Here is a 26,695-nt window from a genome sequence, read left to right as displayed (position 1 = left end):
CTTCTATCTCCTCATATATTCTTTCAATTTCTTCATCATCCGCTGAACTGGTAGGCATATAGACCTGCACTATTGTGGTGGGCATTGGTTTGGTGTCTATCTTGGCGACAATAATTCTTTCACTATACTGGTCGTAGTAGCTTATCCGCTGCCCTATTTTCTTATTCATTATTAAACCAACTCCTGCATTACCCCTGTTTGATTTCGTGTTGATAATTCGGTAGTCGCCTGACCAAAAATCCTGTTCTTCCTGCCAACGTACTTCACTTATACCAACTACATCTAACTTTAGCCTATCCATCTCCCTTTTCAGATTCTCTAACCTACCACAACGATTCAAACTCCTAACATTCCACGCTCCGACTCGCAGAATGTCAGTATCCATCTTTCTGATGATCGCCCCCTCTCGTGTAGTCCCCACCCGGAGATCCGAATGGGAGACTAGTTTACCTCCGGAATATTTTACCCGGGAGGAAGCCATCATCAGTACATCTTTCATACAGAGAGAGCTGCATGTCCTCGGGAGGTGGTTACGGCTGTAGTTTCCCGTTGCTTTCAGCCGTGTAGCAGTATCAACACAGCTAAGCCATGTTGAGTATTATTACAAGGCCGTATCAGTCAATCATCTAGACTGCCGCCCTTGCAACAACCGAAAGGCTGCTACCCCCCTTTCGATGAACCATTCGTTAGTCTGGTCTCTCAACAGATACCCATCCGATATGGTTGCACCTGCGGCTCGGCTATCTGCATCATTGGGACACGCAAGCCTCCCCACCGCGGCAAGGTCACATGGTTCGCAGAGGAGGAAGGAGAATATAGGAAATATATACATTCTCATTTATCGTTCGTGTTTCATTTGTCGATTACTTTTGTAAAAATTTTGCTTTACGTCATGCCGTCTTATGACGACGATGTGATAGGAACGGCTAAGGAGAGTAATTTCTAGGCGTGAAAATGGAAAACGACGTAAAACCATCTTCAGAGCTGCCGACAGTGGGGTTCGAACCCATTTTCACCCGGAAGATAGTGGGATCGAATCCCACTGTCGGCAGCCTTGAAGATGGTTTTCCGTGGTTTCCCACTTCCCCTCCAGGAAAATGCCGGGATGGTACCTAACTGAAGGCCACGGCCGCTTCGTTCCCACTCCCAAACCTTCCCTATCCCATCGTCTCCATAAGACTTATCTGTGTCGGTGCGACATAAAACAAAACCCAAAGTCTCACGCTCCAGGACACTGTCCTTGAGGCGGTATAGGTCCGAAGGAACACCCAGCCCGGGAGGGTAAATTGATGGAAGGATTATTATTATTATTATTATTATTATTATTATTATTATTATTATTATTATTATTATTATTATTATTGTACTCCCATAACCACTTCTGTGGTTTTCTGTGACGTTAAGGTGCCGACACTTTGTCCCACAGGAGTTCTTTCATGTGCCGGTACAGTAGTGGCGATTAGGGGGGGCGAGAGGGGACAATCGCCCCCCTACTTTGTGGAGAAAACTTTGCATTTGTATTCCATTTTAGCTGGATGAAACAAGGTATTATAGGAATTATTAAAACAAGCAATTTGTACAAGCCCTGTTGTCTTATCAGCTAATTATTTGCTTTAATTAATAACGAAATTATTAGCGGAAATACGCAACAAAGTCGTTCATGCGGTTAACCGATTTTTTTATAGCGCCACAGCGAGTACTGTAGTGGAGACTTTGTATGTGCTGTGAGGAAGGGTACGCGTGCATTCGTTAGTCTGGCAGTCTATTTAGTGTCAGTTTTTTTTTAGTTTGTAGTCAAATACTAAATGATTTTAATTATATAATCACGCCGTACGTCTATTTAATTGTAATACATGTGTAATATTGTTCCTCTCGTGAAAGTTTTATTGTATAGTATTGAATCAAAATCTCAAATAAATATTATCAACACAGGTAAGTTGGTAGGCTGAGAATCTTTACCTCTCTGTCGAAATTCCATTTAGTAGCTTTTTTTTAAGTTTTAATGTATAACGTATATACCCCCTCCCCCCGCTATATCCCACAAACTAGGGTACTTTGTTGTCTTTACATTTTCCCCCCTACTTCTAATTCCCAATCGCCGCTACTGCCGGTACACCTGACCACCTTCAGGTACCGCCGAGCAAAGTCGGAATTGAAACCGCAAGCTTGAGCTCAGAAGGCCAGCGCTTTACCGTCTGAACTACTCAGCCCGGTACAGCATATAACCAGTTTCAATCAGTTCGTACTTTGCAGTAAAAACTGAAATGGCGTATGACTTTTAGTGCCGAGAGTGTCTGAGGACAAGTTCGGCTCACTAGATGCAGGTCCTTTGATTTGACGTCTTTAGGCGATCTGCGCGTTGTGATGTGGATGAAATGATGATAAAGACGACACATACACCCAGTTCCAGCGCCAGCGAAATTAGCCAATTAAGGTCAAAATTCCCGAACCTGCCGGGAATCGAACTCGGGACCCCTGTGACCAAAGGCCAGCACGTTAACCATTTAGCCATAGAGCCGGATGTACTGTTGCGTAATAAATGAGCTACGAGTATAATTAATGTAAGAACATCGTATATAATACATGTTTACATGCAATGGAATATAATTACCACTTAAACTATTTTACTACCAGTATTAATAATATTGTTAACGCATTTGCAACAGTATAATATATGCCAATATTCAATCTACAGTATTCTATCCACCTGCACCTATTGCAAACTGAACGTCAGCAGATCAAAATCTGTTATTCATAACGTAACAAATAATGCGGCGATCTTGAAACGACTACATCATTTGAATGACAAACGTAGGGGAACACATGCATCTGTGGAATTAGTACTAAAATCTAAATTGTAATTCCTCCTAAGATCACCGTTGCAACATTGCCCACATCTAAGCATTTGAATTTTCCGCCAGTGAATTCAATCGGAGGACTACCGGAGGTCTCCGGAGGAGCGCTGTAATCGTATTATCCGATTCAATCAACAGGAGGTCCGCCTCCTCTTCACAGCGCTAGAATAAAGGTCCTTTTTTCATTCCCTATAGGAAACATTGGGTATGCGTTGTACGTCATTCATATCATCCCTATCCCTTCTTTCATGCTAAGCATTCGGGGAATATTTCTAACCTTGACATTACGCAATCAAACCAATGGACGCACGAGTCTTGTTGTAATTATCAGTTTATTGCAATGCATTGGCGTAACCTCTGCACCGTTCTTATTTCAAGACTGCCAGAATCTTGCACTGGTAATATTCGAATTAAAGGAGGATTTATTCGAAATTCCTCTAGTTCGTCGTAAGTAAATGTTAAATAAATTTGCTGCTTTTAAATTGTCTACTTGTGAGGTTAGAAATGTCGTCTTGCAAGTTGCTACGCGAGTGCCGTATTCTTCATGTGTCTTTTATTTGTATTACAGGGAAATAGGAATGAAGTATTCTGTAGTAAACTTTATCCCCATTCGTTTTGTTTTCTATTCGATCCTAACCACCTGGTACAAATAAAACTTAACAGACGACCTGGGAGAAAGTTGTACAAGGTCATTTTTATAGGTGCAGTAGGCTACGTTGCAAGTGACAGTTTCACGTTGCGTTTTTCGTAAATACCTGAATCGGAGCGTTATTTTGAAACAGGGCGTAGGCTATGTTTAGGAGAGGGGGAGCAGGCGATTGAAAACCCACTAAATCACCGATCCTGGAACCATTTCTCTTGTATTAAAAAAATAAAAAAATTAAAAAACCCTGAATATATTGGACATTACAGCTTTTCTCTGCTGTGATGTGAAACTTAGTTTATCAGTCCATAAATTTAACTTACGTAAAAAAAAAAATATATATATATCAGTTAGGAATTCACTAGCCTATATTTCTCTCCCTCCCTACTTCTCCCCCCCCTCCCCCCTCTCTTCCCTCACTCTCATGTATTAACAAGCCTACTACATCACTTGCTGTTATGTTTGAATAAGTAAAAAGGTTACTTACATTTTAAAAAAACCATGGGAGTTCACATTTAATATACAATAGAGTGCATACCAGGAAATCTTATTCAGCACGGTCACAAATATTAATTGTTAGCTGCCGTTGTACCTTCATTAATTAATGAATGAATTAATTAAAGTTAATTGAGCTTCCGTGGCTCAGGCGGCGGCGTGCCGTCCTCTTACTTCTAGGTTGCATGGTTCAAATCCCAGTCACTCCATGTGTGATTCGTACTGGACAAAGTAGAGGTGGGACATGCTTTTCTCCGGGTACGGTACTCTGGATTTTCCTGTCGTCTTTTATTCCAGCAATGCCATAAGACCTATCTGTGTTGGTGCGATGTTAAACCAGTATCATTCCAGCAACACTCTCCAATAATATTTCATTTCATCTGTCATTGCCCCAGAGGGGTGTGACAGACTTCGACTGCCGGCATAGTTCTTAATCCATTTAAAATTGGAAACAGGCTGTGGATTTTCATTTTCAATTAATTCATTGTGATCTTTATCTTTTTAAAACAATGTTTATACATGCTCTTTATTTATGGTGATTTGAGGTCGTACGGTATTTCATGAGCACCAGGGCATCTACAGAAAGCAATATCCTAGGTGGCATATGTCAAACCCATACATTATTTGGAGTTGATTTTCAGATTTTTTCATCCATTTTCTCCTCTGTTTAGAGTTAATAGGCGACGATTGCCTAGTTATACTCTGCCTGTGGGTGGCAGTGGTGGAATACATCCAGGGTATTCCCTGCCTACATGGGCGCCCACAGGATCTTTTCCAGGGGGGAGTACATTAACAATTTTCTTGAATATATAAACCAATATAATGTCAGCAGTAAATTTTTTTACACAAATTTCCGGTTATAACAGATGCTGGATGACTGTCAGTAAGTTCAGTTTATGAAATAATCTGGTATGATATTAAACAAATGAACATCAACCTTTTTAGAATTCCAGGGGGGGAGCAAGCGCCCCCCTTGCCCCTTCCCTTGCGGGCGCCCCTGCCTGCCTATCATAAGAGGCGACTGAAAGGTTCTGAAAGTGGCTATTAAGTTGGTGCCACCAGTCCCCTTGTTGAGTGTGGCATTATTCCCACTTAATTTTTTCAGATTCCTCACTTTCATCTTTCCTATTGGTCCTCTCTTGGTCAACTCTTATTCTCTTCTGACCCCAATGGAATGTCCGGCTCCATGGCTAAAGGGTTAGCGCGCTGGCCTTTGGTCACAGGGGCCCTGGGTTCGATTCCGGCAGGGTCAGGAATTTTAACTATCATTGGTTAAATTCCCTGGTACGGGAGCTGGGTGTATGTGTCGCCTTCATCATTTCCCATTGAAATTACATTTGTAAGATCTAGGATGTCTCTTTAATTTTCAAGCCGTTCATTGTCCTACTCTTTCTTTGCTGGTACCTTCATTCTCTGAAGAATTGAATCTCTTCCATTTTCTACAATTTCCTCACTTCATTGTGAAACAAATGCCAGGATATCTAATACATAGCCATCATTTCCTTACCAAGTGTAGCCACAAATTAATAATCATGGATGCAAGCACCATTGCAAAAAAAAAAAAAAAAAAAAAAAAAAAAAAAAAAAAAAACAAAACAAAAAAAAAACAAAAAAAAAACAAAAAAAAACCCACACACACACACACTCTCTCTCTCTCTCAGTGGCGGCAGTAGTTTTCTGACCCCGACGCTATTAGGTTTGCGAGGGCTAGGAAGTCTTTCATTTTCACGCCCTTCGTGGCCCTTGTCTTACTTTGGCCGATACCTTCATTTTTCGAAGTGTCGGACCCCTTCCATATTTTCCCTCTGATTAGTGTTATATAGAGGATGGTTGCCTAGTTGTACTTCCTCTTTAAACAATAATCACCACCATTTCTCTCTCTCTCTCTCTCTCTCAGAATGGCTAGGTGGACAACCATCTTATACCTTTTTTTTTTTTTCCTTTGCGTGGAGTGGGATTTTCTTATCACATAAAATTTCTTCAGCTGCCCACCAACCACTTCACCTAGCTAATATTTATCTGATCATTTACTTGAGTCAGAAGTAATAGCATGCTGTGTTAAAATTATACATTGAATATTGAAAAATAAAAAAATGTCTCAGATTAGATGATCTTCACCCAGAAATGGGCCACTTTATCACAGTCTACAATTTAACTCTTGAGTTGTGCAAGAGTATGGGCACAGTTCATAGGTATGCAGGTGCAGCATTGTCTGTCTCTCCCCACACTCGCAGATATCTGAAGGTTTTCTTTGACCTTCATCCACTCTGGTGGTACAGTGGATTGCCATAGCTGTATCCTGGCTGTCTCAGGTTTTATAGTGATCATTGTTGTTGTCTGCACAAAGCTTTTCTTTGATTTGAGCTATCTCTTTGGAGGTTGTTGACCTAAGATTGGGTGAGCTTGGTCCTCTACCAACTTTGTTCATTCAGTTTGTATTATGACCTCACGATGTAGCCCAGGAGGGGCTATGCCTGCCGGGGAATATAGTTTATAGATAGTTATAGATTTTAGACAGCCAGAAATTATTCTGCACGACTCATTGAAAGCAACATCCACTTGTTTCGCATGAGCTGAATGATACCATACAGGGCTATGAGACTCAGCAGCGGAATAACACCGAGATAATGCAGTTGTAGGTAGTGTCTGAGCATGGCGACCCAGTTTGCCCTTATCAGTTTATAAAGTACGCTATTTCTCATGGAGACTTTTTGTTTGGATTTCATAAATGTGCTTTGTAAGATAGGGTGTGGTCCAAAGTTTTTCTAGGTATTTTGGGGAAAAACAATGTTTTAAAAAAAATGCTATTTATTTGGGGCGTCGACCTAAGAAGAGCTTTTGCCCCTACTTTGCACCATATGTTATGAATCTGCATATATTTCAAAATTGCGGAAGTGTAAAGTGTTGAATGTGAGGAAAGGAACATTAAGGATGACACAAACACCCAGTCCCCAGTCCAGGGATATTAAGCATGTACAATTTAAAAACCCTGACCCGGCCAGGAATCGACCCGGGGCCGCTGGGTGACTGACCGACGCGTTGCCCCCTACTCCACGGGACCGAACAATAATAAAAAATAAAAAACAATGTTCCAGGTGATCTCCTTCCCAGCTAATGTTGAGCTTCCTTGCTGCTTCCCTGTTTCTGAGGTGAAAAGGCACAAACCTGCATCTTTGGTGGACTAGGTTTGAGTTGATTTCTCTTGTAGTAAGTTGAAAAAGCTTCCAGTGGACCAGAGAGCAATTATCTGATTTGTTTTTCCAATTGGTAATTTCCATATCGGTGTTTGCGTTATCTTGTATTAGTGATTCAAGATATGTGAAGGTATTCCTTGTCTTTACCTCACCCAATCCAATTTTTAATCCTTCATGAATGGATACTCACACGGAAAAATTGCAGTACAAAAATTCTGTCTTTATTCTGCTGATCTAAAATCCATTTCTTCCTAAAAAATCTTGCCAGTTATTTAGTACTCCTACACTTTTCTCACAAGCACTATATCTTCCACAAAAAGCATGCTTCATGGGGCTTCTTGTATGTGTTTGGTCAATTCATCCATGGCCATGATGAAGAGGTATTGACTAAAAGCAGAGCCCTGGTGCAGGCCAAACTTAACTGCAAATTCTTCTGTATTTCCACAACAGCTTCTCCCAGTCATCTGTATGTATCTGAAATCATAGCAATATAAGGATAAGGGACATTTATCTTCTTCAGGGGCCACCAATAACAGCAGAGGGCACTTTGTTATAGCACTTTCCAAGGTTTTTTTGAAAACCATATGCTGATCTTTTCTACACAATAGGTACTTTTCTATCTACATTCTCAGAGTGAAGATGGAATCTCTTATTGCCCTTCCAGGTATAAACTCAAATTGATTTTCATTAATTTTTATCTCTTCCCTCAGTATTACTTCAGCAACCCTCTCTCAGAGTTTCATGTCATGGCGCAGAAGCTTGATTCCTCTGTAGTTCCCACGATCCTCTGCATATATGTATATCGAACAAGGATTTGTCTGTGGCATGGGCTAGCGTAGAACATGAGATATTAAGGTATGCACTGCATGTGCGGTACGCTAATTGGAAACAGGTACAGACAGAGGTTTTCATTAAAGATCATAAGAGCGACTCACTTTAATTAGTCTTTTATTATCAGAGTAAAATTCAGTGTTTAGAAGTACAATACATCTTCATTATAGACTTTTAAACCTTTCAGTGTTCAGTCTGCAAGCCTTTGTAATTTTACTAAACTCTGCCTCTATTTGTAACTAAATCTGTGGCCCTGTTTAGTTCTATACCTCTTATCTTCAAAATCATTACAAACTCAGTCTAACCATCGTCGCCTTGGTCTCCTTCTTCTTCTCTTACATTCCATGACCCAGTCCATTATTCTCTTAAGTAACCTATCCTCCTCCATGTGCCTACATGACCCCACCACCGAAGCTGTTCATGCGTACAGCCTCATCAATAGTATTCATTCTTAACTTAGTCTTTATTTCCTCATTCCATGTACCCTTGTGCCATTGTTTCCACTTGTTTGTACCAGCGATCGTTCTCGCTACTTTCATGTCTGATATTTCTAACTTATGAATAAGATATCCGGAATCTGGAGTCCACCCAGCATTCATTCCCATACAACAAAGTTGGTCTGAAAACAGACCAGTGTAAAAATAGTTTCGACCAGGAACTGACAATGATCCATGTAAACTATAAACAACAAAGGTGAAATATAACAGTCTTGTCTAACCCCTGTAAGAACCTTGAACCAAGAACTCATTCTACCATCGATTCTCACTGCAACCCAATTGTCAGCATGAAAACAGTACCTTTGATAGTAGTTTTTAATAGCCTACCTTTAATCCCATAGTCCCACAGTACAGCTAACAGTATTTTTTCCCCCTTGGTACTCTCTCATTTGCCTTCTCTAGATCTACAAAACATAAACATATCTCTCTATTCCTCTCACGCCATTTTTCAGTTACCTGGCACATACTGAAAATCTGATCCTGACCACTCCTCTGTGGTCTGCTCTAACCATTTTGTGAACTGGCAATGATAATTTTGAGAAATTTCATAGAGATTATCTTGATGTTCAGAGACAGATACTTTTCATATCTTTTAAAGTTCCATTTTCCATCATTTTCCTGTAGATTATGATTTTCCATTAGCAGCTGATACTGAGCATGCAGGTTAGATATTGTGTGACGATTTTAGTGATATCAACAATATTGTACCGGGCGAGTTGGCCATGCGCGTAGAGGCGCGCGGCTGTGAGCTTGCATCCGGGAGATAGTGGGTTCGAATCCCACTGTCGGCAGCCCTGAAGATGGTTTTCCGTGGTTTCCCATTTTCACATGGGCAAATGCTGGAGCTGTACTTTAATTAAGGCCACGGCCGCTTCCTTCCATCTCCTAGGCCTTTCCTATCCCATCGTCGCCATAAGACGTATCTGTGTCGGTGCGACGTAAAGCCCCTAGTAAAAAAAAACAATATTGTGCCTTCCCAACCTCAATGTAGGATAGGTTCTCCTCAGTATTTTCTTGGAGTGACAAGAGTTATAGAATTGTTACCTACCATTCAAGTACCTTCTGATTAGCCCAGCCAGCTGTCCAGATGGGAAATTTCCTTGAGGAGTAAAAGTAATTCCAGTGATGCTGTTCACATTGCTTGCAACTCCTAGAAAGAGGTCAATAAATTTGGAAACTTACCCACACATCCCTCTTTAGTCACTCAATCATGGGTATTGCTATAATCTTGCCATTATTCAACCAAGTATGATTTATTTCTCTATTTTTGTATCTGAAGTTTCATAACAGTATACTTCTGTTATCTCCTTCATCCTTATTAGTCCTGCTCTGTTGCAAAGTCACCGATGCAGATTCTTGTCCTCTGTTTCATCAGTTTATATCATATCAGCTCTTATTGGTCTGCAGGGATGTCTCTCCATCTCATTCTTGGTCTATCTCAATCTACCTTAATGGAACAACTCTTCTCTTTATGTGACCAAACCATCTTAACTCTAGAACTGCTGCAGGTTTATTTGTCAAGTGCTGCAGTTATTTTCCTCAATATACACAATGAACGTAAAATCATGCCTGTAATCACATATTTATCCTAATAAATGCATATTATTCACCAATAGAAAGCTAAAAGACTGATATACATGAAAATAACACAAAATATAAAAAATATTGTCACAATTTTTAACTATAGTAAAATAAATTATGACATTTTTTTGAACAGAGGAAATTGTTGAACTATTATGCTCCAGCAAAAGAACTTCCGATAGATAATTTATTCCTGAAGCATGATATTCTGAAACTCACAAGTATGTTCTTACATATTCCCCAACAGTTCACCACTTTTCATTTCGAATGTTAATTAAAAACAATTTTTCATCAGAACAGTTTTTGAGTTCTTTTCATGAATTTCAAACCTACAGCTTATCTTAGTTCTCTTGGGTCAATTTTTTTCTTTCCTGTGTTTTGATCTAAGTCCTTTATAACAGTCTACACAAATATCAACAGTTCACACTTATCCCTTTGGTGGTTTCTTCAAATATTGACATACTGTCAACAATAACATAACGTGCACCGACTTGAACATCATTCCGGTTATCGGAATTTCCCGTTACTTCCGAGACACCTTGCACTTTGCTGTCACTTTCACTAATTTCATGAATAATTACCTCGTAGGAATGAACACAGTAATGGCTGTCATCATCAGTACTGTCACTAAGATATTTGAAAATCAAGTGCTTGATTTCAGATTCGTCAACAAAGCTAGCTGCCATCTTGATCCTAAGAACATATTAAAATAGTTTCATTTCTACAGTTAAATAAACTACTCCAGACCATTGCTTATTTTTCAAAGACTTTCAAAAGTGAAGATGAAAGTATAAGTATTCAGTTGGTATCTATATGAGTGCTATTTGGTGTCCAGTTATAAACCTACGGCAGAAGAACGACACCGTTTCTCAGAAAGATGAATGCTCTTGACGAAACAGTGCACCATCGACCAGAAAGATGGTCCGCAGTTGTAGGTTTAATTGAGATTCACTAATGTCCTTGCTGATGTGTTACTCAGAAATTGTCCCTCACTGCATTGTTACAGAAATTTAGGATAGGAACACATAATGGGATAGACAAAATGGGTGGTCAGTATAAGAAAATGGAGTGATAGAAAAGGAGACACAAGCACAAACTTCACTCCTTCATACACCTCTGTCTTCAAATAGATAGTATCTCTGTACGTCAGTCCCAGTTCTTCCAGATCCATCTCTTCTCTGACCCCTGATGACCTTGTTTCTGCTTCCTTGCTTCATCAGCAAGGGGCCATCTTAGCAGATCTTCCATCTAGATAAGTGAAGTGTGGGACAAGAAGAAAAGGAAGAGGTGAAAAGATAATGATGAGTACATGTGGTAAAAGAATATGAACACAGAACAAATATAAAAGGAGGAAAGTTACCCAACAAGTTAATTCATGTTTCTATCTGTCTGTATGTAACTGGCTTTGTCACTTGTTGGTTCCTTTCCATTACTCACATTGTTCCTTAGTCTGTCATAGTTTTTAGACATTACTTGAGACCATCCTCATTTCCACAACTTCTAGTTTCCTTTCCAGTGCTTTGGTCATGGGCAGTGTTTCTAGACCATATGAGTCGTGTCTTTACAAAACCAGCCATCTCCAAATGGCAAAATTTTTCAGCAAATCAATAAAAAACATATAAAATCTAAATAATGAGATTTAGAATTATTTTTATTTACTTAATTTCTTATAAATAGCATTGTAATGAATGTTAAAGAATACCATTGTTTTATTTGTAAAATTATTTGGAATATTTAAATTTCAGATTTGGAGATGGCCAAGTTTTGCACCAATTGAAAGAAAATGAAGGAATGAAAATGTACAAAAAAAGAAAGCTTTATTTACAAGTTAACTAAAAATAAATCAATAACCGGGCATGTTGGCCGTGCGGTTAGGGTCGCCCATCTGTGACCTTGCATCCGGGAGATATTGGGTTCGAACCCCACTGTCGGCAGCCCTGAAGATGGTTTTCCGTGGTTTCCTATTTTCACGCCATGGCCACAGCCGCTTCCTTCCCACTCCTAGGCCTTTCCTATCCCATCGTCGCCATAAGACCTCTCTGTGTTGTTGCAATGTAAAGCAAATACAAAAAAAAAAATCAGTACAGTGTAAAATCCAATGTATTTACACAAAATGAACCAGAATTAAACATTAATTAGTGCCATTGTCTACACTGTGCTCACATGCCTCTTCCCCACCTTCTGGGTTGTTTTGTGGAAGATTATTATTATTATTATTATTATTATTATTATTATTATTATTATTATTATTATTATTATTATCAATGAGTTCTTTGCAAAACTTAAGCACTTCTACATTTTACAACTGAGTCCCAAAATGTTTAGTCAGTAGAAATTCAACCTCCAATTTTCAATGAAGAAAATAAGCTGGTTAGAGGCCAAGTTTGTAGCTAATAGTTTGCTGTCTTGTGTAAAAGTGGACAGAGACATATTCAGCACATAAAGTGGATTTCCAATATTTTTTTTTTTTGAGATGGGCAGTTTTACAAATATACGACTCATACGAAGTACGGGGCACATAATGTTTTCATACACTTTATTGTTCAGGTTCGGTGGCATCCTCTTGTCACACAAGATACCAGTTACCATTCTCCATCAGTTTCAGAGAGACTGAGTTATTCTGTTCACTTCTGTGCTTATACCTTTTGCAGAAATCACAACTATGATGCAGTTATCGTTGGAGGCGGGATTGTGGGGATGGCAACTGCTCGTGAGCTTCAGAAACGCCATCCTCAGTGGAAGATGGCAGTCGTGGAGAAGGAAGATCGCTTGGCCTTTCATCAGAGTGGTCACAACAGTGGAGTGATTCATGCTGGGATATACTATAAACCAGGCTCTCTCAAAGCTAAACTCTGTGTGGAAGGCATGGGACTGGCATATAAATATCTTGAGGAAAAGAATATACCCTACAAGAAATGTGGCAAACTCATCGTAGCTACTAATAAAACTGAGAATGATCGATTAGACGACTTAATTGAACGAGGAGAGAAAAACAATGTTCCTGACCTTAAAGTTGTTGATGGCGCAGGAATTAAAGAGATTGAACCGTACTGTCAGGTAAATATAAATTTTCCCTTCATGTTCAAACATATATCTGGCATTTACTCCTTTAACTCGCAGGACATTCCTCCTTCATGTTTGTTCACATCCCTTCAACATTTTTCTGTTTGTATGGTGAGTAACTCAAAAACACATCATCATCATCATCATCATCATCATCATCAAAGTTATTTCAAATTACTCAACATACAAACAGAAAAGTTTAAGAGTGTAAAGTGGGGAAGAAAAAGAATCAGATTGACCTACAGGGTCTCTCTTATAAACCCAGACCAAGGGCACGGTGTTTGTATTCTGCAATACAGCAGCTGCCTCAGCCCAACTTACATCGCCAGGCAGGCATCAGGTTTTGGTAATGAGACAAGTGCTATAGTTCATTGCCACTGCCGGTGGCTCCAAGTAGCGTACACAGTGGCCTCCATGGTATGCACTAGCCCTGCATCTTGGTAAGTGTGCTATTTACCAACTGATGAGCCCAGCTTGGCACACTGGTGCAAAATGCTGGCAGTCAGGAATGAGTTAGCTGGAAAATTTATAATGTCCAATAACGGACCATTTATTTTGGTATTATAAATTTACTCATTCGGGACAAATATTTCAGGTTCCCTATGGGAATCAACATCTATATCATCTGATGGCCAGGCAGACATCAATTTTTGGTAATAAGACAAAGTCTCTCATAGTGCATTGGCACTGCTGGTGGCTCCAAGTAGCCTACACAATGGCCTCCACGGTATGCACTAGCCATGCGTCTTAGTAGGTGTGCTATTTACCAACTGATGAACCCAACTTGGCACACTGGAGCGAAATGCTAGCAACCAGGAATGAGTTAGCTGGAAAATTTATAATGTCCAATAACGGACCACTTATATTGGTATTACAGTGGAAACTTAGGCCAAGTTTGAGTAAAACTGAAGTCTCATGTTTCCATTTCAACAACAAACTCCCACCGTGAACTTTATGTCAAATTCCAGAACACTTAACTTCCTCGCAACAGACACCCAAAATACCTCGGCGTAACCCTTGACAGAACACTGTCCTTCAAGGAACATCTGAAGATGACAAAAGCTAAACTCCAGTCTCGGAACAATATCATCCACAAACTGTATGGCACCACCTGGGGTTCTTCTGCTTCAACCTTACGAACTTCAGCCCTTGCCCCTGTCTTCTCATCTGCTGAATATTGCTCTCCAGTCTGGCTGAACAGGTGTTACACAAAACTGGTTGACACACAGCTAAATCATACTTTGCGCATTATATTGGGAACCATAAAATCTACCCTCACCCTCTGAGTCATATTCCTCCACGTCACCTACGGGGAAAGAATACCTTGCTGTGTGAGTACCAGAAGCTGTCGAGGAATTCCAATCTGCCAGTTCATGGAGATATACCCAATGCCTTGAACAACAGACTTCGGTCCAAAAATCCACCAATAAGGACTGCAAAAATCCTGGTTGACAAATTCAGCCTGCAGCAGGATTGGATTCAAGAATGGACTTCCATAGCTTCAGCTGAGTATCAGAACTTCCCCTGTATTACAAGAATACCAAATGGATTTGACCTACCTCGCAAAACATGGACAACCCTCAATTGTATCAGGACAGACCATGGAAAGTGCGCTGACTTTCTCTATAAATGGGACAAACTTCCCTCCCCGGAATGTAGCTGCAGTGCCCCTGAGCAAACAGTTCGTCATAGAGTGGAACAGTGCCTCCTGAGTGCTTATCAGGGTAACCCAAAAGACTTTCTTGACCCAAATCCTTCTTGTATAGACTATTTGCAGAGCTTGATGGTGAAATTGTAACCTACATAGTGTATTGTATATTTGATTTGTGATTGTGTATTTTTATTTTTAATGTCGTACACTAAATAAATAATACAATGGGCTCATGTAAACCTGTACAGTTACCTGTACAGTTTGATGTGTAATAGCTTTGTAGCTCTGTGTGCAGAAGAAGCCAAAATCGCTACTTGTTGTGCTAATTTTGTGAGGGTTTTATTCGGTGACCGTTCATGATCCGCACCAATGTCATCTAGCTTTTCCTCTTTTAAAATTGTTTGTGTGTGCGCATGGTTTTTATTTAGCACTGAGCCAGTAGTTTCAAATTTATTTACAGTTATGTAAATCTATGCTCATGAAGGTGGCTCTTCACCAGGAAATTGCAGAACATATGCATTGCATTCCTGCAGAGCCGACTTGTTTTTAAAACAACTTTTTACATACGAAAGTACAGTGTAGTAATGATAACTGTCTCACCATGTTAAGAGCTGAGATTCAGGCTGGCTATTGATGCTAAGTCGAACACGTGCACGCTTCTTGCGAGGCCAAGAACTATGCGTGTGCCGCCCATACAGCTGCTTAGTTCTCAGAGAGTAGAAACGCCACTGGACGGTCTGAGTTTATAAGAAAGATCCTGTATGTGCTTAGAGAATGAACATTTTCCATATTAAACTAACCAAATCCCATGGCGCTACAGCCCTGATGGGCCTTGACCTACCAATCAACTACTGCTCAGCCCAAGGCTCAAAGGTGATGCTTGGTGAGTGCAATTAATCCTCTAAGCAGCCAGTTTAGGCCTTCTAGACTGTGGTTGCTATCTCACAGCCAGATAACTCTTCACTTGTTCTCACCGAGGATAAATGGATCTTGAGCTAGCCCTCACAGTCAGGTAAAATATCCCTGATATGGCCAGGTATCAAAGCCAGCTCCTCTGGTCAAGAGGCAGGTTCAGTTCCCCTTGGATTGTGGGATTGGCAGTTTCCACATTACGTATATAGTAGTATTATTCTTAGTAACTAATATTCTTATTTGGAAAGCTGGTTATTCACAATAAGACTTTTGCTGTAGCTAATATCATAATCATCTTCTTTTGCTTTACTCCACACATTGATTGATTGATTGATTGATTGATTGATTGATTGATTGATTGATTGATTGATTTATTTATTTATTTATTTATTTATTTATTTATTTATTTATTTCTTTCTTTCTTTCTTTCTTTCTTTCTTTCTTTCTTTCTTTCTTTCTTTCTTTCTTTCTTTCTTTCTTTCTTTCTGAAATATTTACTTTATAGGTAGCAGTTAAGAGACCCAACAGTACTTGCTTCACAGTCTTAGCTTTTTTCACATGCAGGAATAGACATGTCCTCACTGCTGTTGAGATCTGAATCACTTCGGGCTACATCACTCAGTTACACTGGCAATTTATTTTGTAAATGCTTTAGCATTTTGACATCCTTCAGTGTCGGGGCAATAAGAGTTCATATTTTTATAGGTAGCAGTTAAGAGACCCAACAGTACTTGCTTCACAGTCTTAGCTTTTTTCACATGCAGGAATAGACATGTCCTCACTGCTGTTGAGATCTGAATCACTTCGGGCTTCATCACTCAGTTACACTGGTGATTTATTTTGTAAATGCTTTAGCATTTTGACATCCTTCAGTGTCCGGCAATAAGAGTTCATATTTTTAAGATGCGAAGCAAAGCAGAACTCTACTTCATTTTTCTATGACTGAAAACCGTATCTAACCTACTGCTTTTAAATGTAATTCCGTGTTCTATCTCAGTTTTATGCAACAGTAAACAGGATACTGTTTGCTGGGTGGTATTGTAAGTGAACTCCGACTGTTACACGTGAATACATAGCTTGTGCTCACTCATTTCAGAGCAGTAGTGAATGTTCAACGTTATACTCAACTGAATAAAGTCCCGCTTGAAAACTTTTCTGCAATACTTCAGAAACCAAAACCTTTGCTGGAGCAGCCATTATGACCACATCAAGAAAAGTAGGTACATTATGTCATGGAAGAAAAACCAAAAGAAGTTATGATAGCTCTAAAATATGTAATACCAATATGAATGGTCCATTATTGGACATTATAAATTTTCCAGCTAACTCATTCCTGGTTGCCAGCATTTCGCCCTTGTGTGCTAGGTTGGGCTCATCAGTTGGTACCTAGCACACCTACCAAGACGCTGGCTAGTGCTTACCGTGGAGGCCACTGCGTAGGCTACTTGGAGCCATCGGCAATGCCAATGCACTATGAGAGACTTTGTCTGTTTCCCTATGGGAATCAACATCTATGAAGTTATATATGATTTTAGACATTGGGATCACGTCACAATTATGGCAGAAGAATGAAAAATAGAAGTGGTCATTTCGACTGCCACAGTAAAACTAGTTTTTGCAATTTGTATGTTTCAAACAATTTTAACTCCCTTTTCTAGTCAGGCAGTAAAACACTGAAACTCAGACCACCTTCCACACTTTTTGTTGTTCACAAAAGTTTAGTTTGTGTGTATATTGAATGATAACAATGCTTTAATTTATTGTCTCTTTAATGCTCTACAATAAGACTGTACCCTCGGTTGTAAGAAACTATGAACAATAAGCACCCGATTATTCATATGTGGGTATCCGGTTTGCAGTAACCTAAAAATGTAATTAAAATTAGAAGAATGTAATAAATAATTAAATAAATAAATATGCTTTATCATACTTTTTACATTTTTTATTTGGCTTTCTGTAAGATGAGTTTGTTATAAAATGTAGCTTTTATGACAGCAATAAACCAGGTGACATTAGAATGTCATATTGGTTATTATCAGCTTGCATCTTTGTGAAAATTGAAAATTCCTGTTGTTAATCAGTCTGTATGGTCATCAGTTCTATCTCACCATGACAGAAAAATGTAATTGTTTTCACAATAAAACAAAAATTGGGAGTTACAGTAAATAGAAAAATTCCAGAAGGGAGAGTTGATGAGCAGATGATGGAAAAAGAATTCAAGCTGTCTCCAATTTAAAAGAAATATGAGAAGTTGGACGATTTTGTGCAGAATAGTGATGGTAGTAGTGGATCTACAAAATGTGAAAGAGTGAGTTTGATGTTATACTTCAACAGTGGTTCAAGAAAAGAAAGAAAAATACACAGAAGGAGTTATCATTACAGGTGCAGTATGTACAGAGGAAGCCAAGTTGTTCTATGAATTTTTATTGAATTAGATTATTCATTTTTTTTTCCTTTTCATGTTCTGTCCTTCATTAGCTCAATTAACCAAGAGTTTACTGTTCTTAAGCACTTGCAGTCAGGGCTGTAGTCGAGGGTATGCGCCGCATGCGGTGTGGTTAGCTCCAGTCGTTAAAGTATGCCTTCTGATTTCTGGTGTATACCTTCTACTTTGGCTTTTATATTTTTAATTCTGCCATTCTGTCAGTGAGTTTTAACACTCCAGCTACACTTGTAATCATGAACATCGATGAAATACATTATCAGCCATCACTTACTTAATGTCACCACTGTTCGTTGCTTATGTCTCCAGCCTTGTGTTCGTACATTCAAATGCCTCACCAGTTGACCGATTTAAGCCTGAAAAATATATGAAGATGTGGCCACAAAACCACTGTACTGCAACAGATCCCAGCTCATGTGTTTGTTCCAGTGAAAAATGTGATTGCAAATGAAAAGAGTAACCTTGGGTTGTTTTTTTAATAAATAGTTGGAAGTATTTTTATGAGTATTTTTAAACTGGTGCATTCAAATATGGATTTCTTCTTTGTCATGTCTTCTCTGTGCCTGATTTATGCCATATTGAGGAAAGTTTGTTGTAACTAGCTGTAACCAACTAATTTTAAATGTCAAGGTGGCTGTGCATCCGGGATTTGTCATGCCCTGTCTATGATAATTTTGGGACTACAGCACTGCTTGCAGTACTAATTCAGTATCACAAATTGTTTCTTTCTGAATCTAAAACAAATTCTTCTGATCTCTTACTTATTCAATGACTTCTTCTTCTTTTGAGACCACATTGGATCACTTTAATCAACCCTCTGGTTTGTCGATTTCTTGGTAGGAACTGTCCAAGCCTTGCGGTCCTCCCAGTACTTCTTCATACGTGTTGATATTCTTGCCCTGTCTTGTGTAGAGAACATTCTAGTTGGGATTTTCTTCTTTGTGAGTGCAAAGTGGAAAGTTATATTTTTAAGTGTTGTGTTTACTTTTTTCTTATCCATAGTGCCATCCAGTATAAGGCCAATTTCTTTCAAATGCTTCCTAATTTCTTTTATCTATCTGCATTCAGTTGTAATATTTTTTGAAGCAAGATTGTACTGCACTAGTTGTTTCAGAAGTCGCAAATGTGGCATTCTCAGGATTTTAATTTTGTGTGGCTATTTCTAGTTGAGTGCAGCCCTTGTAAGGCAGACCCTCTGATGAGGGTGGGCGGCATCTGCCAGATGTAGGTAACTGTGTGTTATTTTGGTGGCGGATAGTGTTATGTGTAGTGTATGAGTTGCATGGATGTTGGGGACAGCACAAACACCTAGCCCCCGGGACATTGGAATTAACCAATGAAGATTAAAGTCCACAACCCGGCCGGGAATCGAACCTGGGACCCTCTGAACCGGAGGCCAGTACACTGACCATTCAGCCAACGAGTCAGACATTTTCAGGATGTATTAAAAATACCCTAGTCTTTTCTTGTGCATGGTATCAGTAATGGGTTCTAATTTCTGACATACAACGTTGTTAGGTACTATTCACCATTGCCCATCTTTCTGATAGCTTTTATTGATACAAGTTCTTCCAATTCGTCTTTCGATCTTCTGTAATCAGTCAGTTTTGGATTGTTCGTTTAGATGGAATAATGTTTCTGCGGCATATGTGGCTTCTGAGGCGTATGTGGCTTCTGGCTTTATGACTGTATTTTAATGACTGATTTTTGCATTAATGGATAAGCATTTCTTTTTCTAAGTTTCCCATGTTTATTTTTGTGCCTTAGATACCTTGTTTGCCCTTATCTGAATTGAAGATTTTTCATATAAATTATTTGTTATTAACTCGCCTAGATATTTGTATTGTGTTACAATTTTAATTTTAGTACCATTAATATGTATTTCGTTTAATGGTGTTGGTTTTTGGAGCATAATTTCTGTTTTCTCAAATGATATTTTAGGGCCACTTTTATTTGCAATGGTGTGAAGCTCTGATATTTGAGTTTTTGCTTAATCTAAATCTTTGGCTACCGAGCTCGATAGCTGCAATAGTATTAAAATAATATATTATTCAGGTCCACCTTTTCAATACAGATTGAATAATATATTACTTAAATGCTATTGTAATCACAGTTCAATACCGACCTATCATAATGAAATTTATTTCTTTTAATTGATAGCTGCAGTCGCTCAAGTGCGGCCAGTTCCAGTATTCGGGAGATAGTGGGTTCGAACCCCACTGTCGGCAGCCCTGAAGATGGTTTTCCGTAGTTTCCCATTTTCACACCAGGCAAATGCTGGGGCAGTACCTATATTAAGACCACGGCCGCTTCCTTCCCACTCCTAGCCATTTCCTGTCCCATCGTCACCGTAAGACCTATCTGTGTCGGTGCGACGTAAAGCAACTTGTATAATATATACAAATCTTTGGCTAGTAATGCCATGTCATCTGCGAAACCAAGGCAGTTTGTTTGGATTTTCCTACCTCTTTTAATATTTGGAGGACATTTCCTAAATGATTCTCACATTACCATTTCTAGTGCAGAATTAAATAGTAATGGTGGTAAGCCATCACCCTGCCATAACCCAGTAGTTACTTCGAATGGGTCTGATAATTTGCCTCTGTATGTTACTTTTGATTTGGTCTCTGTAAGAGTTAATTTTATCGTATTTACTAATTTAGGATGTAATCCTATCTGTCGTCAAATTTTTAATAAAGATTTCCTGTGAATACAGTCATAGGCCTTCTTGAAGTTGATAAATGTTATCGCCATATCTCTGTTTCTTTTTCTGTTGTAATCCATTATCAGTTTGAAGCTCATAATTTGGTCGGGGCAACTCCTCCATTGCCTGAAACCTGCTTGATATTCTCCTAGTCATTGTCAAGTTGTAATTTAATTCTATTGAGAATAATTCTAGAGAAAATTTTATATGTAATATCCAGGAGTGAAATCACTCAGTAGTTATTAGGGTCTGTTTTGTCCCCTTTTTTATGTAGTGGATAGATGATGGCTGTTGTCCAATGTTCTGGGAATTTTTCTGTAATCCAGATGTTGACTAGTTGTTTATGAAGGGCAATTATTGCTGAACTTCCAGCATATTTCCGGCAGTGTTGCGGTAGTGTGTCTGCCTCGTACCTGGAGGCCCCGGATTCGATTCCTGGCCAGATCAGGGATTTTTATCCGGATCTTAGGGCTGGTTTGAGGTCCACTCAGCCTACATGATTACAATTGAGGAGCTATCTGATCGTGAGATAGCGACCCCAGTCTTGAAGAGCAAGAATAAGAGCCGAGAGGATTCGTCGTGCTGACCACATGACACTTCATAATTTGTTGGCCTTCGGGCTGAGCAGTGGTCGGTTGGAAGGCCAAGGCCCTTCAGGGCTGTTGTGCCATGGGGTTTGGTTTGTTTCCAGCTTTTTTACAAATTTCTGCAAAGGTCGGATCTTCTCCAGGTTCTTTAAAATTCTTCAGGTCATTTTTAAATATTACACTCCAATTTTAAATTGGTGTTTTGATTTGGTATACTTAGTCACCTTGACCTAGCAACTGATCAAGAAAAAAAATTTAAGATCCTGCCCTCTTATTTCATGTCATTATGTACTATGTCATTATGTCATGTCATTATGTATTTGATTTGCTGATGACATGGTCCTACTGGCAGAGAGTGAACGAGCTATGATGGCGATGCTAACAGATCTAAATGCTGTATGTGAATAATTTGGTGTGAGAATTAATAACAAAAAACAAAATGTATGGTGATAAGTAGGGCCCAGATTGTTAGGTGGCATAAACCTTCATTTTAGGTTTTTTGAATTCTTAAAATAGGTTATTTTAGGTTTTGCCTCCAGGCAGCAATATTTTTTGGTTTTGGTAGTTCTGTAAGATTTATTTATGTACTTATTTCACAAAAGTTTACATTGTCATATTCATAAAAAATACACAGAGAATACACTGTACTGTTTCCTTTGTAAGTTATTTTTTGGCATTGCAGTAAATAACGTACATACCCAAATTGTCTGGCGTAAATGATTTCCTGTTGTCACGTAACACATTCTTATATGACGAAAAAGTTCTTTCAATGGAACACAATGTCATTGGAGCGTAGTACATAGATGCTAATGCATGAGGTTGTAGGAGTAATTTTCCTGAATACTTGTAATACTGAATTGATGACTTTCATATCTTCAAAACCAGGATTGCTTTGAAGAATCTTCTGTAGCTTCGAAGAACATGCCACTCCCAATGGCCCAGGTATTTCTCTTCTGGAAACATTGCCAATGATATCCAGGGAATCAGGTTGCACCTTCCAACTGGAGAATAGCTTCTGGTATAAAACAAAAATATATGCTAGGGAAGCGATGAGGGTCAGGCACTCGAGCGATTTCTTGGCCTTTGCGATGCAGGAAGCTTCTGTTTCATCCAAGTCGTTGACAGTATTTTTAATTCCTTCTAGGTGCTCAGCATAGTAAATAGCAGCAGACAACCAAGTTCCCCAGCGGGTAAGTATCGGCTCAGGTGGAAGAGGTGTTGTTGGTAGTTTCTCTTTGAACAACTGTATACGTGTTGGGGCTTTGAGGAAAACTTTCTTGAGTGAAGAAACCACGCTGTTGATGTCACTGAAGTTGCTTCTAATCTCCTCCGCAAGGCGGTGCAGGCCATCGGCCAAGCACATAACGTGTAGCATGCTCGGGTAGAAGGACTGTAGAACCTGCCCTGACTTCAACATGTAAGCAGCACTGTCTGTCACTAACAAAAGGAACTTACTATCTTGATTCCCTTCTGGCCACAATATGCGTAAAGCATCCCTCACAGTGCTGTTGTTAGTTTGTTCTATTTCTTTACACAGAATTAGATGAGCGTTACCTGGTTCGTTTTGATCCAGCTTACCTACTACCACATTCACAATGAAGCGACTGCAACTGTCAGATGTTTCATCGACAGAACACCAAATATAGCGATCGCCTATTTCTTCTCTTATTTCATTTAATGTCTTCTGGTAAACAGGATGCAAATAATTCTTCCTTAAAGTGGATTCATTAGGTATACTGCGGCCGCTGATGTCTCCTAAGAATGTTTTCATGGGCAGGTTACTTAGCACGTTCCATGGGACGTTTGCAGACACCAACGCCTGACATAGGCGAAAGTTAAAGTTATCTTCAGGCTTGCCAACTGTGGAAGAAATAAACGTTTGCTTACTGTTGCTGCTGGACTTATTTCTCTTCGCTACGCTAGCTATGTGAGCCGCTGCAGATTTATGCTGCTCAAGATGGGATTTCTGCTCACATTTAACCTGAAATGAAGAATCCAAATCCTAAGTACTCTTCAGTAAGCGAGCTAGGGTATTGCAATGCAGGTTTTAGATAAGTTACGGGAAACTTACTTCTTTGGAGCATGCCTGACAGAAGACTACTCGACCATCTGTAGTGAAGTGTCCATCTGTAGCAATCCATTTTCTCAGTAAGTGCGATTTAGGCATTGTTTTGCTATACAGCAATTACCATTAGAAAATACTGCAGGAACCAGTCACCACACACTCTGCCGGCTATACTCTCTATGGATGACTGGAGGCGAAACTGTTTACGTTCCTCCTGACCTTCTATCAGATGCATCAAGGAGCTACCAGATGTCACATATGTAGTGGGAAACATGGGATATGCTGCATTTAACGGTAGTGACATCAACTATCTCCATCCTATTGCTTGTAATTGGGCTGGAAATAATTTTACAATGCAGGGAAAATAACATTCTTTATTTGAAGAAGGTAAAACAGCTATTTAGGTTATTTTAGGTGTCAATCCCTCACTTAAGTTTTTGTAGGTGCAATGAAATTCACATATTCTGCTCCAGGAAGTGTGAAACGAACAAATATATAAAAATTTGTGAATTAAATAGCGAGGGAAAAAATAGGTTAAAACCTAAAAATCTGGGCCCTAGTGATAAGCACAAGAAAAGTGAAGAAAACCATAAAGTTAGGGCAGGAAATAATAGAACAGGTGGATGCTTTAAAATACTTGGGAAATGTAATAACAGAGGACATGAGGTGCAGTTGAGAGGTGAAAACTCGTATTGCGATTGCGAAGGAAGCATTTAATAAGAAGAGGAGACTTTTTTGTGGAGGCATGGATAGAGATTTGAGGAAGCGACTCATGAAGTGCTTTGTATGGAGCATGGCACTGTATGGAGCTGAGACATGGACATTGAGAAAAGAGGACGAAAGAAGACTGGAAACATTTGAGATGTGGATTTGGAGGAGAATGGAAAGTATACAATGGATAGAAAAAGTAAAGAAGAAGAAGTCATGAGAAGAGTTGGAAAAGAGGGAAATATATTAAAAGTAATCAAAAAGAGAAAGCACAGTTGGATTGGTCATTGGATGAGGAGAGATTGCTTGCTTGTAGATGCTATAGAAGGAATGGTAAATGGAAAAAGACAAAGAGGAAAAGATATCAGATGCTGGATAGTATCAGGATAGAATACAAGTATGAGGAAGCAAAGAGGGTGGCAAGAGACAGGATTGCGTGGAGAGCTGCCATGTGAAGACCTGCCATATGGCAGATCACTGATGATGATGATGATGATGTCATTCAGTGTTTCCTTTTTGTAGGAGGGTTTATATCCTCTGTTGGGGTTGTTATCGGTGTATTGACATCTAAGTGAAGGAATTCTGTTGGTTCTTCACAATTTAAGAGCGTTTTGAAATATTTAGCCAAGATTTGTGCATTGTGGTGATTGTTGTGGGCTAATTCACCATTTCTATCTTGTAATAATAAGGTTTTGACTTCATACTTTGTCAAATGTTTTTTAAAAATTTTGTAATAATTCTGTGAATGTGATATTTGAATTCCTCTTTGTTTGAGTTCAGAGTTTCTTTAAGATACTGTCTTTTTATTCTTCATAATGTTTTAGTTGTATCTTACTGCTGTTGAACTACATTTTGAAAAGATGCTTCATATTTTTGGGACTGGTGCAAAGCTATCCACGCCTTGTGTCTTTTCTCAATCCTGTCATCACATTCATTATTCTACGACTGATGTTTTTACAAGGCTTTATTGGGGCCAATTCTTCTGCACAGTGCTGAAGGTTACTAACTAGGCATCTATGTTATCTGTGATTTTAATTTTTTCTGTTGCTTTTTGTTAATTTTCATTTTTAATTAGCAGTGTAGGATCTGTTTTCCTTTTTGGTTCATAGGCTTGTTGTTGTAGTCTCCTTTGGAGAGTTAATTTGATCTGAGCCTGTGTCAATTCCTCATAGAACCCTGACATTATACATTTCTTTGTGACATAATTTATCCATAAATACATGGTCTAATTGCCATTCACCTTCCATGTTTTGAATTTTTGTGGTTTTCTCTTAAAATATATAGATTTGAATATTAGGCCATGATTCCTGCAAAGATCAGTCCATTTTTGACCATTTTTGTTTGTTCTTTCCTGAGCAGGCCATTTACCAATTGCATCACAATATCTATGTTCTCTTCCTAGTTGGACATTAAAATCTCATGTGTTCATTAATGTCTTATAAATTGTTTTGATACTTTTCACTTTCTGTATAGTAGTTGTATGTTTAATATCGTAATTATGGATAACTTCTAATTTATTTTCATTTTTGGCATCAGGGAGTTAGAGCTCTATGGTCTCCTCACACTGGTATAGTGGATTGGGGAAAAGTCACTGAATATTTTGGAAAGGACTTCACTGAAGGAAGAGGAAAGATTTACTTCAACTATGAGGTGGTAGACTTCAAGAGGAATACAACAGGTTCTGATGCAGAAATGAAACAGTACCCTGTGTGTGTTGTTGGAAAGAAAGAAGTAAGTAAGTAAGTATTTACGTAAGTAAGTACGTGTAGTGACAACTAAGATATGTTTGCTTGTATCATCAAAACATGTGACTCTGGATAGTATCTTTGGAATATAAACCAAGCCCAGCAACACAAACTCTTTCTTTCTTTCTTTCTTTCTTTCTTAGAAATTGCTACTGAGGTAGCTTTTATTTCACCATTCATCTTTAATAACATTTCATGTCTTCATTCCAATTCAGTGTTCTCCCTGGACCTTTCAAATGGGCACACCACCTGGCAGACTTTACCAATTGCTTGGCTAACATAACGTCCTAAAAGGGTCATGAGTAGAGGAGAGTTAAAATATATTTGCAATATTTTAGCAAAGATGATCAAAACTCAAATCAATTTGAAAATAATTTTTCAAAGCGAGTTAGGAGATCCATCGCAGGAATCTTTGTCAGGGATGTTGTTAGAATTAAGTGCATTGGCCATGACATTACTTGTCATCATAATTTATCACTTTAATTTCCGTGTTGACGTTTGACCTATATAATAAGAATCAATATATTAAGAAAGCAAATATGGGAATCAAAACTGGTCTTCATTTAATACATGTTACAAATTATGTAAAATGTTGAATGGTGGAACACTGATTGATAGATTCCTGTTATATTACTTGTTATGTTAGAGTAAATTTGAACATCGTTAAGTCACTGCAAGAAATGGACAAGTGTGAACCAAGATAGACTATAATATTGTAATT

At 38.9% G+C, this 26,695-nt stretch overlaps 1 protein-coding gene across 3 annotated transcripts in view; it reads left to right on the top strand.

The window, feature by feature from the left end:
* The window catches only part of LOC136881242 (L-2-hydroxyglutarate dehydrogenase, mitochondrial), a 182,947-nt gene that overhangs the window by 52,952 nt on the left and 103,300 nt on the right, over positions 1-26,695 (top strand). For 2 of the 3 annotated variants that reach the window (XM_067153993.2, XM_067153994.2), the window contains 2 exons: positions 12,748-13,153; positions 25,766-25,960. In XM_067153993.2, the coding sequence (XP_067010094.1) occupies positions 12,794-13,153; positions 25,766-25,960 (555 nt within the window). In that variant the 5' untranslated portion in view covers positions 12,748-12,793. Of the gene's footprint in view, positions 1-3,154; positions 3,303-12,747; positions 13,154-25,765; positions 25,961-26,695 lie in introns of those variants that run through there. The other variant, XM_067153991.2, reaches the window with a different exon arrangement.

The sequence above is a fragment of the Anabrus simplex genome, chromosome 9, assembly GCF_040414725.1.
Source record: "Anabrus simplex isolate iqAnaSimp1 chromosome 9, ASM4041472v1, whole genome shotgun sequence".
Lineage (NCBI taxonomy): Eukaryota > Metazoa > Arthropoda > Insecta > Orthoptera > Tettigoniidae > Anabrus > Anabrus simplex.
The sequence above is the reverse complement of the archived record's forward strand: the minus strand, read 5'-3'. Positions and strand labels throughout refer to the sequence as shown.